The sequence below is a fragment of the Peromyscus californicus genome, unplaced genomic scaffold, assembly GCF_007827085.1.
Source record: "Peromyscus californicus insignis strain IS unplaced genomic scaffold, ASM782708v3 Scaffold_17__1_contigs__length_78620276, whole genome shotgun sequence".
Classification (NCBI taxonomy): Eukaryota; Metazoa; Chordata; class Mammalia; order Rodentia; family Cricetidae; genus Peromyscus; species Peromyscus californicus.
The window spans coordinates 21,351,796-21,366,921 of NW_026294469.1; the positions used below are offsets into that span (position 1 = coordinate 21,351,796).

Sequence of the window (15,126 nt, forward strand, 5' to 3'; positions counted from 1 at the left end):
TGTGTAAAATTTATTTTGATTACAGTTGGACTTTGCCTTCTTATTCAAAGAGGGGAAAAAAGAAAAACACAAAAACCTGATCTCTGGGGCTGGGCAGTGGTGGCACACTGGTGCACACCTTTGATCCCAGCACTCGGGAGACAGATGCAGGTGGATCTCTGTGTGTTCGAGGCCAGCCTGGTCTACAGAGTGAGCTCCAGGACAGCCAGGGCTACACAGAGAAATCCTATCTCAAATACTGTTTAGGAGGCCCCCAGGCAGTGGGACAGGGACCTGTCCTTGGTGCATGAGCTGGTGTTTTGGAACCTAGTGCCTATGCTGAGACACTTTGCTCAGCCTCGGTGCAGGGAGGAGGGGACTGGACCTGCCTCAACTGAATCTACCAGGCTGGGCTGAATCCTCAGGGGAGACCTTGCCTTGGAGGAGGTGGGAATGGGGGGTGGATTGGGGGGAATGCTGGGGGGGTGGGAGAAGGGAGGACAGAGGAATCCATGGCTGATATGTAAAATTAATTAAAAAATAAAAATATTTATTAAAAAACAACAACAAAAAAAAACCCTCTGGTTTCCTGCTTCCTGGATTTCTGGATCTAAGTTATATGATCACACAGTTTTCAGTTTTTCAGGCAGACAGGGAAAGTCAAGATACGGCCAAACTTGGCCTCAACAGCAATAAGCACTTCAAGTCTGTGACAGGAATTATAGACTGCTATAGAGACCACATTTTTTTTTTAAACTTTTTTTTTTTTTTTTTGGTTTTTCGAGACAGGGTTTCTCTGTGTAGCTTTGCGCCTTTCCTGGAACTCACTTGGTAGCCCAGGCTGGCCTCGAACTCACAGAGATCCGCCTGGCTCTGCCTCCCGAGTGCTGGGATTAAAGGCGTGCGCCACCACCGCCCGGCGAGACCACATTTTTTAAAAGTTACCTCCCTTTCCATAAAGCATAGGGGTGTCTTTCTTCTTTCCTGACATCTTTTGCTGGATTCTCCTTAAAAGCTTCGGTCCAAAAAGCACTGAACGTTCAGTTTCCTCAGGTAATTATGTATTATTAGGCGCTGGTATGCTTTCATATACCATGCATTCTAGAACAGAAGGGGTTTGCTGGAAAGCTTCACTATTAGAAATGATTTACTTAAAAAAAAAAACTCTTCTTTGGTCCTTTGAAGGCAAACATATTAAGCATGCCTTCATACATGAACAGAAAAGCAAAACGTGCCTGGGGCACTTCTTTTTGAAAACAGACATTTATGTGTATGTATGTGTCTGCTTGTGTTTATGTGCAACTCATGTGTGCAATGCCTGGGAGGACAGAAGCGTGTGTGATCTCTTGGAACAGGAGTTACAGGCAGTTGTAAAGTGTCATGTGGGTGCTGGGAACCCATCCTACTCATCCTCTTCAGCCTCTGGAGTTGCTTAGTCCTCCTAGCCTAATCCTGTACCTGGGTATTCTGCTGATGTCATCTGGGGCTTCTGGTGATGATGAACTGCAGACGTGAGTAGATGCTGCCTGGGCCGCCCCTAAAGCTGAGTCAGTCTACCCTTCTCCAACGCAACTGGAAGCTAAGGAGGCCAGGTGCCAAGTCTGACATTCAGCCTGGCACACTCCCGGTGGGCCTGGCTCTGGCAATCTTTGGCTTGATCTAAGCTGCCCACTTCCAGGCGTGGGCGCATGGGGGTGAAAAGCCGTTGACAGCTCTGAATTGCGTCGCTAACGTGGGCGACTGCTCGGGTAAGGCCAGAGCTCCCTAGGCTGCGGGTCGAAGTGCCACCTGCAGCCTCCCGGACAATGCTGTCGCGCGACCAGAACTACAACTCCCGGCGTGCCCTGCGCCGCGGCCTGGCCGGGATGGCCCGGCAAACACTGCGCCGGCTGGCCTGACATCGGTGAGCCGCACTGGATGGGCTCGGCGCCCGCGAGGGGACCCAACTAGGTTCCAGGCCTTCCCGAAGAGTCTCTCTCACTACCACCTGCCTGAGACTCGGCCCCCGCAAACGAAAGGCAGCTGCCCATACGCTAACCAGCGCCAATCACAAAAATGTGCGGACTCCGGTCACGTGACTAGTGGGGCGGTACTCCCAGAGCTTCGGGATCTCTATGGTTCTCACCGACTCGCTAGAGGACGTTTGGTCCACTGGAGGACTCCCTACATTCTTCCTCCATTACCTCACTGCCTCCGGTGGCTGCTGGGATAGAGGAGGACTCGGGTCCCGACTCGACTCAGTCCTCCACCCGCCCCGGGAATACCTCTAGTTCTCCCCGGCCGCCGCCGCCGCCCCGCCGCTTCCTCCTCTGCCCTCCCGCCGGCCTCCTTCGGGCGTCCTCACCCGCCTTGGGACTCTGCTTTTCTCGGGAGCCACCACCCAGGCGCATGGCTCCATGAAGCAGGAGGAAGAGAAGGTAGAGCGCGAGAGGTCCCGTCCGCCCCGGCCGCGTCTGGGTCAGGAGAAAAGGTGGGAAATTCTAGGGGGGCTCTGCCGTGCTTTCTCCTGCCGGGCCTTCTCGAGGCCGGCTCGAGCTCCGAGCGGACAGTATCCTGGAGATTGGGGTCCCGAGGTGCAAAGGCGAGGGGTCCCGGGGCGCCATGGGGGAGGGGCTCGCCGAGGCGGCCACCGCCGGTGGGCCAGGCCTCCTCGGGCTGCGTGTCCCCGCCGAGGACCAACGGGGTCGTGAGGCCGTGTGCCCAGGGTCTGGGTGGCCGCGGTCGTCCCCGGCCAAGGAGGCGAGGCAGCAGCTGGAGCCTCAGTGCCTGAACTCCCTCCAGGAAAACAGTCGGTGGAAAGTTTGGTGGTCTCCGGCGCCGCCTGGTGGCCCCCCACCCGGCGTCCCCTCCCCCGCTCGGCGTCTGGATTCCACCCCCGCGGCCCGGACCCAGTTGCTCTACCCGTCGTCCTGTCGTTTCCCCAACTCCCCCAGCGCCCTGTACTCTCCTGTCCCACATCCTCCTTTTCACCTTTTCCGTCTGCCTGTTCTACCCCTCCCGGCTCCGGCCTCTTCTTTCCCTCTTGTCTCATCCTTTTCTTGCTTAACTCTTCACTCTCCCACTTTCCCCTCTTCTTTTTTTCCTCCCGCTCCATCTTCCACATCTACTTGTAGACTCCCTTGCCTACTACCATCCCTCCATCTTTAGGGGTTTTATGCCCTTCCTCGGAGCTGTGTGTTTTGTCCTTCATTCCTTGCCCTGATCTGACTCCTCTTTGCTCACTTATTCCTCTGGGCCTATCTGCTTTCATGGCCCTCTCTTTGGATTGAGTGGGTGGGGCCTGGAGTCTGCTTTGCATAAATTCTCTAGTACTGGGGAAGTGGGGAAGGTGGAAGAAATTGTGAAGAGATTTATGCAAGACTGAGTAAGGATGAATGGCTCCACCAACACTTACCATCTCTTCCTGGCACACGATGCCTTGTTCCCAGGGGCCTAGCATGTTGTCAGGTAATTTTTAAGACTTGGGAGTGTGTTTGTATACAGTAACCTGTCGAGAGCTCCAAGTGATAGGTCCTGGTTGGAGAGCAAGTTTTCACCTGAATGTGTTGGAGGGGAGTTGTGGGGGTTAATAGTGCATGTCTCATTCAAGTAGAATACAGCCTTTGATCCTCCGTGGGACTTCCGTGCCTTGTCTCATTTTAGCATTAGAAATGTTTTGAAGTAAGGAGAGCTTATTCTCCAGCGGGTTTTGTTTGTGTCAGAAATTGCTGTTAAATTGTAACTTTTGAGCCTGGCGGTGATGGTGCACGCCTTTAATCTCGGCACTCATCCCAGTGATCTGAAGATGTTTTCAGTGGTAAGGTCTCTTGGCGCTTGTTTGTCTTAAGTTAAAATAAACCTGATGTAAAGCGGGGTGTGGTAGCGCACACCTTTAATCCCAGCACTCAAGAGGCAGAGGCAGGTGGATCTCTGAGTTTGAGGCCAGCCTGGTCTACAGAGTGAGTTCCAGGACAGCCAGGGCTACACAGAAACCCTGTCTGAAAAAAACAAACACAAATTTTGTAAGTTCTCCAAAAACCTGTACACTCCCCAGACTCTGTTCACTGCACTTGCGTTTCTGTCTTAGGTCCTGGAAGAAGGAATGGAATTGGAAGAAAGAAGATTCACTCCAGAGACAGAGTAGCTTCCCCTTCCTGTTGTAGTTGTCTCCTCTGGGAGTATAAACTTTCTGCTTTCAGTGAGTATTGCCTTGGGCATACTTGAAATGGGATGTTTGTTGCATTTTTTGGTTTTTGGCTTGTGTCTGGATTTAAGGTTTGTAAGTGTACCTCATTCATGTTTCTCTCAGATTCAGTGGGGCGGTCCTAATGTTGTTGAAGCTTTTATACGTTTTAAAATTACATTTACGTAGTGTGTATATGCACATGTATGTGGATATCACCACCGTGCGTGTGCTGAAGTCAGAGAGTCAGTTCTCTCCATGTGGGTCCTGGGTGGAGAGCAAACTCAGGTCTTCAGGCTTGGTGGCAAGTGCCTTTACCTACTGAGCCATCTTGCTGGCCCTGTGCGGCTTCTTATTGTGTATGTGTGTTTTATTTATTTATTATTATTTTCCAAGGGGTTTCTCTGTGAAGCCCTGACTGTCTTGGAGCTCATTCAGTAAACCAGGCTGGCCTGGAACTAGAGATCCACCTGCCTCTGCCTCTCAAAGTGCCAGGATTAAAGGCGTGCGCCACTGCTCCCAGCCTGCAATTATTCACTATTTAAAGACAACCAAGTAAGTCCCCTGTGGTGATATTTTGTTTGTACCCAACAAATAAAATTTGCCTGAAGATCAGAGGACAGAGTCAGCCACTCGATTAAACATAGAGTCAGGCAGTGGTGGCACTCACCCTTAATCCCAGTACCTGGGAGTCACACACCCTTAATCCCAGTACCTGGGAGTCACACGCCTTTAATCTCAGTACCTGAGAGTCACACGCCTTTAATCCCAGAACTAGGAAGTGATGTGGCTGGGCAGAGAAAGGAATATAAAGCAGGAGGAGACAGGAGCTCAGTCAGCTTCTTCCGGCTGAGGACTCCAGGGCATTCAGTCTGAGGATTCGTGGAGACAGCATCTTCCTTTTTCTGCTGAGGAGTTGGCAAGGTGAGAAGTGGCTGTGCCTTGTTTCCTCTCATCTTTCAACATTTACCCCAGCATCTGGCTCCGGGTTTTTATTACAAGACCAATTAGGATTCGTGCAATATCCCCTCCACCCTCTTGGTGTTAGGTTAATTGATAAATGGAGTTAGGAATGTAGCTCAGTTGGTAGAGTGTTCAACCTTGTATGTATGTGTGAGGACCTGGGTTCTATCCCCAGCTCCACCTAAGACCTGAGGTAGTACATGAGTGTAATCTCATCACTTGGGAAACAGAATCTGGAAAATAGGAAATTTGAGGTCATCTTGGGCTACATAATGGGCTTGAGCAGAAAAATTAACTAATTCAGAAGTTAATACAGTTCGTGAACAGTTCTAATTCATATGGTTTTGATCTTCAGCTGCTTTTGGATCCTTTTGACCTAAATCTGTTGTGATATTTTATTAACTATCACAGATTTAAAAATAACTATAATTCTGTATGTAAGCCTTGAACATCGTTCTTGGGTAAAAGTTAGTGCTTCTTTGAGTTTATTAAGGATAGCGTGCTTGGATTAAAGATAGAGCCAAGTGTGGAGCACTTGCCTAGCGTGCTCAGGGACTGGTGCTGCATCTCCAGTACACAGCACCAAAACCGTTCTACTTTACTTTTGTTAGAGTTTGTTAGAGCCTCCCATCCTTTTGTGAGGGAGACAGGAGAGGAAATGTCTTCATTTCATAAATGCAAAAACTAGCTGGGAGTGGTGGCTTTGAATCCTAGCACTGGGGAGGCAGAGGTAGGTAGATCTCTGAGTTTGAGGCCAGCCTGGTCTATAGAACGAGCTCCAGGACAGTCAGGGCTACACAGGGAAACCTTGTTAAAAAAACAAAAAGAAAAAAAAGAAAAGGAAAACAAAACAAAACTGAGGCCCAGAAAGATATAACCTCATGCTATAGGTCACATAGAAAGGGAAGTTGGGGTGGGGTGGTCAGGAGCAAAAACTAAAACTATCATCTGGGAGTGTTGGCACACACCTTTAATCCCAACACTCAGGAGAATGAGACAAATCCGACTGCTGTTACATAGAAACCCAGTCTCAAAACAAAAAATATTAACCCCTGTAACTCATTATTTTCTTTAAACTGATACAAGAATGTAGATTTTTGGTTTTGTTTTTGTTTTGTTTGTTTTTTCACTGTTGTTTGGTTTTTATTAAGACAGGGTCTCACTATGGAGCCCTGGCTGCCCTAGAACTTGCTGTGTAGACCAGGCTGGTCTGGAATTCAGAAGTCACCTGCCTCTTCCAGGAGAATGCTGAGGGTGAAGGTGTGTGCCAGCAAGCCCAGGGGGTTTTGTTTCCTTGTTTTTGAGACAAGGTCTCTCTGTATAGCCCAGGCTGGCCAGCTCATAGCAATCCTACTTTATATACCATACCCCATCCCCTCTCTGGTGCTGGGATTACAGTGAGCCACATGCCTACCTGGGACTCTGAGCATTTTGTTACTTATTTGTTGTTTTGTATTTTGTGAGGAAATTGTACATGTATCAAGTGCTCTCTGTATGTATATGGCCGCTGCCTTCTTTTGGCAGGGGAGTTGAGACAGAGTCTTATGGAGCCTAGTTGAGAGTGTCCATGAGCTCCTGATCCTGTCTCCTGAGTTTTGGGATAATAGGCATGTACCACCACTTTCAAACTTGACAATTTTAAAAACAGAAATAATTGGAATGGGTACCAGGATGTAGCATCTCTCATCTGACTCTTTCCTGGAACAATCCCATAAATAGGCCAGTGTTACAGCTCAGGCACCACACCAGTACTGATGACATAATTATTACATTGAATTTTACTTCACCTCTTCAGTGTCACAAGAGAAACCCCAGCCTGCCCATCTGAGGAAGGCTTCATTTGAGGACACATCTGGACACTAAATAGCATCAGCTTTTCCCCACCTCCCAAATCTTTATAAGGTCATGACCTCTGAGAAGCTATTGTAAGGTTTGTCTTCAAAAATAGAATTTTTTTATACTTCTAGGCATTTTACTATTACTATTGGAAATGGAACCCTTTGACAGAATCTCTTGCATCAGGATATTTGTGATAATAGCATATTTAACGAGTAAATTTTTTTTTAATGTTCTGGGTGCTTTTTTGGTGTATTTCTACAAAGTTATGTGAGTAGAATAATGTGTTCTTTCTTTTTTTGGGGGCCGGGGGCAGGGGGCATGGGATCTATGTAGCCCTGGCTAGTGTGTAGCTCTTTATGTGGACCAGGCCAGCCCTGGACTCAGATCTTCCTGCCTCTGCCTCTGGAGTGCTAGGATTAAAGGTGTGCAATGTTCACAACTGGCTTCATTGTTTTTAAGACAGGATCTCCCTTTGTAACTGACTGACTTCAAGGTCTTTCTGCCTCTTCCTCCTCAGTGCTGGGAGGCCTCCAGTGTTCTTTATGGTTTCTGCCATCACAGAATGAAAAGAAAACATGAATGATTTATTAGAGGCCATTACTTTCAAAAGAAGAAAAGTATCAAGGTCTTTTAGACTACAAGGTAGCTGATATAGAATTATATTAATAGTAGTTATGTGCCTGAGGACTGCCAGGTTCCTTTCATGTCTTTCTGTCTATCAAATAGCCCTATGTGGCTGCGTGTGGTGATACACACCTTTAATCCCAGCACTTGGGAGGCAGAGGAAGGAAGATCTCTTGAGTTCAAGGCCAAATCTTTTGATGGCGTCCTACATAAAAGGACATGGAAGAAGGAAGCTTTTTGCTTTTTGTCTGCTTGCCCTCATTCTCACCAGCAAGTTTCCCGTCCCGTTGCTGAGGCATTCCTTCCTGGCATTAGACTCTACTGTAGACTGAACACCAAAGCTCTCTAGGAATTCCCAGTACCCTATAGCAGATTGAGACTGCTGAGGCATGCAGTCTCATAGACTGAATAATGACCAGATTCTTGGTCTTTCTGTCAAGCCATTATTGACTACCCAGACTAAAGCCTGTAAGCTACTCTAATGAATTATATGTATGGCCTCAAACCCAGATCCGCCTGTCTCTTCATCCTGAGTGCTGGTATTAAAGGTGTGTGCCACCATGCCAGCCATTGAGAATACTCTACATCCTGAGTTCTAGGACAGTTAGGGCTATGTAGAGAGACCCTGTCTAAACAAACACAAAGAAATAAACAAATAGCCCTGTGTGATGGCAGGTTCATGAAGATCTTATAGCTTGCTTGAGTTTGCAGTCAGACTTTGGACCTCACAGTTGGGATTTGAGCCGTAGTTGGCAGCTAGATTGTTACCTCAAAGCCAAAGTTCTGTGCTCAGAAGATGGGGGCTTCTCTGACTGTTGTGAGATGGACTTTTCAGAGAGACACACAGGGAGAAGGGAAGCTGTTTTGCTTCTCAGCTGTGTCAGTTAGAGCAGCCTTTTATGTTCTTGTGCTAATACTGGCCTAGACACTAAATTATGAATATTAGCAATCTATGAGAAATTATTAATTCCTGGAATGATCAATTGCCACCCAGGCAAGTAAACACTGTAATGGATCACTAAAAGTCCCACCATCATTTAAAACGTATTTTTGTTTTGTTTTGTTTTTCTTTCTGTTTTTGTGTTTGTATTTGAGGCAGATTTCTCTGTGTTGCTCTGGCTGTCCTGGAACTCATCTGTCAACCCGGCTGGCCACTTGCAGCCACCTGCCTTCGCCTCTTGAGTGCTGGGATTAAAGGTGTGTGCTACCACACCCCGCTTTACATCAGGTTTATTTTAACTTAAGATAAACAAGCACCACGGGACCTTACCACTGAAAACATCTTCAGATCACTGGGATGAGTGCTGGACTAAAGGCGTGCACCATCACCGCCAGTCTGGACCTGTGTTCTTAATTGCTGGGCCATCTCTCCAGGCTGTTTAGGAGGATTTTTGAGTCAAGACCACTGGAGTAAAGGCTAAAAAAGCTAAAGCTTTTTTGTTTGTTTTTTTTGAGACAGAGTTTCTCTGTGTAGTTTTGGTGCCTGTCATGGATCTCTGTAGACGAGGCTGGCCTTGAACTCACAGAGATCTGCCTGGCTCTGCCTCCCGAGTGCTGGTATTAAAGGCGTGCACTACCACCGCCCGGCCGGCTTTTTCTTTTTTAAAGTTGTATCATCTACATAGAGTAAGCCTTTGAGTCATCTCATGTTAAATGGTACCTGTGGCCAAGTCGAGGACTGAGTTGAGTGGTCACTGCTATATAGTGAGTTTCCAGGATAAATTGGGTCCAGATGAGAATTTACATGATAATTAACCTAATTGTTAAAGTGTCCAAATGGTGCTCTTTTTTGTATTCACTCTTGTTTTGTCTGTGTAAGCATTGAAGATTTGAGCATGTGCAGTGTCAGGAGACTCAATCTTTTTTAAACAAGATCACTCATTCACCTTGAAGCTATGCTGGCAGGCTAGCAAGTTCCGGGAGTCTCCACCTGCCCACCCGTACTGGGGTTACAGGCACCCCACCACTGTGTGTGTGTGTGTGTGTGTGTGTGTTCTGACGTGAGCACTAGAGATTGTGCTGCTAGTCTGCGGGGCTTATGCAGCAGCCAGCTTACCAAAATGTCATCTTTCCAGTCCCCTGGGTGTTCCAGGCATGGCCCCACCCCACACTGGACGAACTTGCAGGGATCTCCCTGACTCTGCCTTAAACGTGTGCGTGCATGTGAGTGTGCATGTGTGTTACTTATTGTTTGTTTGTTTTGTTTTTTGCTTTAGAAAACTGTTTAGGGTCTGGGGAGAAACTCAAGTTGTAAGCGTGTATACTCCTCTGAGGACTCTAGTTGACTCAGTTCTCTAGTTGAGTGTAAGTTAGTATTTTTAAACTTGTTTATTTATATATGTGCACATTTGTCACACATCTGGTGAAGAGGAGAGTGTGCCCATTAGACAGGGAAGCTGAGGCCTCAGCGGCCCGCAGGGGAAGGGGCTGGGTTATTGAACACCGAGAGCAGGCCTGACTATTTGACATTTGCAAGGCTAAGTGATCTTGAGATGAGAGCTATGAGAAATTTATATTAATTCCTGAAATCATAAATTGCCCACTACTACTACATCCCTTAGCTTCATGTTGAAGCATGGGCAGTGTCTCCATCTAGTGGATTTCAGTGTTAACTACTGTGTTCATGTTGATCGTGAAGGCTGTGTATGATTATTGCTGCTGACTCTTGAACTTTGCCCAGGAACTTTTGCATGGCACCAGCCAAGGTCTGTGGGTCAGGGTTACATGCTTTGGTCAAGGGAACGTTTCTGTGCCCAAGACCACATACCGAGGGCACAACACTGATAGTTCTGAGGTTTGGGAAGAACAGATTTACAGTTTTAGAAGAGGTAGCAGAACATGTCATTTAATAAAGGATTTGTTTGGGGGGGTTTCTCTTGTTTTTGTGGTTCTAGGAATGGACTCCAGAGTTTTGGACGTGACAGGTAGGCACACTGCAGTGGACTTAGATCCCCGGGTCCCTCTAGTACTCTGAAGTGTCTTAAGCTGTACTTAAAATCCCTAACTAAGCTTCAGGAGTGCTCATGTCTCTTGATCATTGTGGACTCTGATGAGGTGCCTGCTTTGGTGTAGAGTATGCTTAGAATTACCTTCTAAATGGAAGGGGAGGGATTGCTATTGCTTTTGAAGGTGTGTGTCTTAGTTGCTGTTCTATTATTGTGTGGAGACATCATGACCAAGGCAGCTTTTTTTTTTTGTGGGGGAGGAGAATCTCGAGGCAGAGTTTCTTTGTGTAACAGCTCTGGCTGCCCTGGAACTCTCTTTGTAGAGACCAGGCTGGCCTTAAACTTACAGAGATCCACCTGCCTCTGTGCCTTCCGAGTGCTGGGATTAAAGGTATGAACCATCACGCCTGGCCAAAGGCAACTCTTCTAAAAGAAAGTATTTGATTGGGGGACTTGCTTACAGTTTTAGAGGGTTAATCCATGATGATCGTGGTCCAGGAAGACAGGCATGGCACAGGAATAATAGTAGCTGAGAGTTTTACATCCTGATCCATAGACAGGAGGCAGAAAGAGAAGGACACTGAGCCCAGCAAGGGCTTTTGAAACCTCAAAGCCCACCATTTCCACACATACACCCCCCCGCAGTGACATACCTCCTCCAACATGGCCACACGTTCTAATCCTAATCCCTCCCAAACAGTTCCACTAACTGGACCAAGCATTCAAACATGAGCCTATGGGCCATTCTCATTTAAACCAACACAGTGTGTTGTGTGCGCAGCACCTTCAAAAGCCAGAAGAGGAGTTAGATCTACTGGAGTTGAACTTAAGCCCCCTGGTGTGAGTGCTAGAACTCAAACTTGAGTTCTATGAAAGACTGACCAATGCTATTAGCTACTGAGCTATCCCTACAGTCCCTAAACAGAAAGTTTTGATACAATTGGCAGGGTAATTATTAATGTTGTTTGTATTGATGTTGATAACAGTTGATGACTGACACATTTTCTATCAGTATACCATGGTTCATTTTACATTTTTAACTTTTAGTTTAATGTTTGTTTTATTTTGGGAGATAATAAAGTGTTAGACTCCTTCAGAATTGTTCAGTAAGAGAGGAGTAAGCAATACATTTTAAGCTTAAGTGAAACAAACTGATTTTATGGGGGTACATGTCTATAATTCCAGCATGGGAGTTTGAGGCAGGAGGATCAGGAGTTCAAGGCTAGATTGGGCAACATAAAACCTTGTATCAAACAAGACAGAACAAGCTAGGTGGTCATGATGCACTTCCATGGCAACTCTTATAAAGAAAAACATTTAATTGGGGCTGGCTTACAGTTTCAGAGGTTTAGTCCGTATCATCATGGCAGGAAGCATGGTGGCATGCAGGTAGACATGGTGCTGGAGAAGGAGCTGAGAGCTCTACATCTGGATGGGCAGGCAGCAGAAAGAGAATGCGACACTGTGCCTTGTTTGAGCATCTGAGACTTCAAAGCCTGCACCCTAGTGACACACCTACTACAACTAAGCCACACCTACTTCAACAAGGCCACACCTCCAATAGTGCCAGGCCCTAAGAGCGTATGGGGCCATTTTCACTCAAATTACCACACAGGTCATCTGATGCCCTCTTCTGGCCTCTAAACACCTGAACTCCCCTCATAACACAGTTAAAAATAAAATAAATCTTTGGGGGGAAAGAACAACAGAACCAAAACAATATAAAACTGTTAAAGTTAGGAATTGGTTTCAATATACTGGTCTTTCTATTTATTTACTTATCAGAACCCTTGACTGATCTGCCACCAATTCCCAAGCGCTGGTAAGAAGAATGGCCCCATAGACTCATTTTGATTGCTTATTCACTAGGGAGTAGAGCTGTTGGAAAGAATTAGAAGGATGGGGAGGTGTGGCCTTGTTGGAGATGGACTTTGAGGTTTCAGAAGCTCATACCTGGCTCAGTCACTCTGCTTGGAAATTTTTATTTATCTGTTTTTATTTTACATGTATGGGTGTTTTGCCTGCATTTATGTGTATCACATGCATGCAGTGCCCATGAAAGCCAGAAGATGGCATTGACTTCTCTGAAATGGGATTTTGGATGGTTATGATTATCTAGAGATAATCGCACTGTTTCATCTGCCACATATCTTTTGCCAAGTAGAATACAGGGAGAACTCAGCACAGCAGCATCTATTGTGGATTAGGACAAGCATGGCGGTGAGAAGAGAGAGGCCTAAAATTGCCTGGGTTATGGTTGAGGTGTGTTGGCTTTCAGCCTAAGGTCTTAATTTTCTATTCCCCTTTTGTTGACAAACTTATTTAAACTGTTTTTAGTGTGACCTAGGTTGCAATGTGTTTTCTTATATTCTTAGAGAAGGAACTAAATCCAGTGGGTATTATTGGCAGATGTTGCTCTGCCACGTGGCTTGGTGAGAAGGTCCAGCTCTTGGAGCCTGACAGGGAGATTATGGTTTAGATCCTGGCTCTGCAGCTTAAGTGTGGCCTTGGAGGACTCCCATGCTAATTAATTCTGAGGTCCGTTCTCTTTGAAATGCTGCTGACTGTCTGCCTTGCCAAAGGGTGGTAAATTGAGTAAAGTCCTGAGTGTGAAGCATCCTGAATTCAGAGAACATGTCTAGGCCATCGTTAGGTTGCCCTCTAGGAGGAAGCAGTGGGTTAAGAGCCCAAACGGGAAGAGCAGCTAAATGTAGTGTTTTATTTAAGGCCCTTGTGACTATTGGATTCATTTAACTCTCCAGTAATTCCAGAGAGCAACTACTATTGTTGCTCTAGTTTGGAGGAAACTCAGTCGAACAGAGATTGGTCTTGGATAAACCAGAATTTGAACTCAGTCCTCTTGGTTTGGTTTGGTTTGGTTTGAGATAGGATCTTGCTTAGTAGCTAAATTGGCCAACTCCCTGTGTCTAACAGGCAGGTGTCAAACTCAGATAGATCTACCTGCCTCTGCCTCATGAATGCTGTGATCACAGGAATGAGCTACCACTTTTAGCTAGTTTTTATGTGTCTGACAGAGTCTAAGATAGCTCAGCCTGGCCTGGAACTTGCTTTATATATCACCAAGGGTGACTTTGAACTCATGGTCCTCCTGCCTCTGCTTCCAGAGTGCTGGGGGTGCTAGTTTATGAAGTGCTGGAAATGAAACCCAAAACCGTGTGCAAGGCACACACTCTACTGATGGAATCACATCCCAGCCCTGGTTTTGAGGCAAGGTCTCACTATATAGCCCTGGCTGGCTTGGAACTTGCTGTGTATGCTAATTTTAATTTAATGCATATGGGTGATTTTTGTGTGTGTATCACATACATTCCTGGTGCCATGGAAGCCAAAAGAGGGTATTAAATCTCCTGGAACTAGAATTACAGATAGTTGTGAGCTTCAGTGCTCTTAACCACAGAGCTGTCATTCCAGTCCTGTATCTTGGGCTTTAATGGAGTTCAGAGGAAAACCAGAGAAATGAGGAAAGGGTTAGAGAAGACAGGCAGGAGCCTCTTGTTAGAGGATACACCCATCTTTAGACTGCTTCTCTCCTGAAACAGCCAAAGTTACACAGGTAGACTTACTTTGGTGCTGAGGGGAGTGCTGAAAGAGTGTGGTTAATGGAGAAGTCTGAAAGCTCCCCTGGAGCACCTTAAAAATAGGGTGGTCTCACCCGGTGTGGTGGTGCACGCCTTTAATCTCAGCACTGAGAAGCAGAGACAGGCAGATCTCTGTGAGTTTGGTGCCAGCCTGGTCTACAGAGCAAGTTCCAGGACAGCCAGGGCTGTTACTATAGAGAAACCCTGTCTGGAATAAAAACAATAAAAACAAAAAGGATAGTTTCTATTGGTAACATGTACCTTGCAAACAAAGGTCTAAATCCAGTCCCTAATGCCCTTGTGAAACAGGCGTGGTCATGCAGTTATAATCTGAGCATTAGGGAGGCAGAAACAGGGATTCCTGGGGGCATACTGGCCAGCCAGTCTATCCTAACTTGTGAGCTCTAGGCCAATGGAAGACTGATAATGACGCCAGAGGTTGTCCTCTGCGTACACATTTAAAAAAAAAAACAAAGAAAACGGACCACTATTTACTGTTGGTCGAGTGTAGTTTAATATAACCATTATAGAAGTCAGTTTGGAGATTCCTCAAAAAATTAAAAATATAACTTCTGGGCATATACCTAGAGAACTCTCGTACCCTTTCATAGAGATATTTGCACTTTTGTGTTTACTGCTGCTTTATTCACTCTAGCAAGGAAAGGGGACCAACTTAGTTGTCCATCAGCAAATGAATGGATAATGGGTATCCAGTGCATATTATAAAATAGGATATTTAGCTCTAAAGAAAAAATAAAATCACAAAATTTCAGAAAAATGGATGAATGTAGAATTAGTTTATTAATTAAGCAAGGTCACACAGTTCAGAAAGAATAGCTGCAGACTTACTTTGTGTGTATGTAGACAAATGTATATGTGAGTCTAGTATAACATGCAGAAAGGAGACAGACAAAGGGTAAATATTAGGTAATGATGAAGGATGGAATGGAAGGTGGTTGACAACTGAGTCAGGAAAAAAGGATGTAAAGCTAATTGTTTTTCTAGTTTTGATTCT

At 46.1% G+C, this 15,126-nt stretch overlaps 1 protein-coding gene across 3 annotated transcripts in view; it reads left to right on the forward strand.

Moving 5' to 3' along the window:
- Positions 1-1,232: 1,232 nt before the first annotated feature.
- The window catches only part of Ammecr1l (AMMECR1 like), a 28,698-nt gene continuing 14,804 nt past the window's right edge, over positions 1,233-15,126 (forward strand). Inside the window, exons 1-2 of one of the 3 annotated variants that reach the window (XM_052741758.1) lie at positions 1,239-2,449; positions 4,046-4,156. Coding sequence is in view for 1 of the 3 variants with exons in the window: in XM_052741760.1 (XP_052597720.1) it covers positions 3,354-3,426; positions 4,046-4,156 (184 nt within the window). In the remaining 2 variants the exon portion in view is untranslated. Of the gene's footprint in view, positions 2,450-3,229; positions 3,427-4,045; positions 4,157-15,126 lie in introns of those variants that run through there. The other 2 variants (XM_052741760.1, XM_052741759.1) reach the window with 2 other exon arrangements.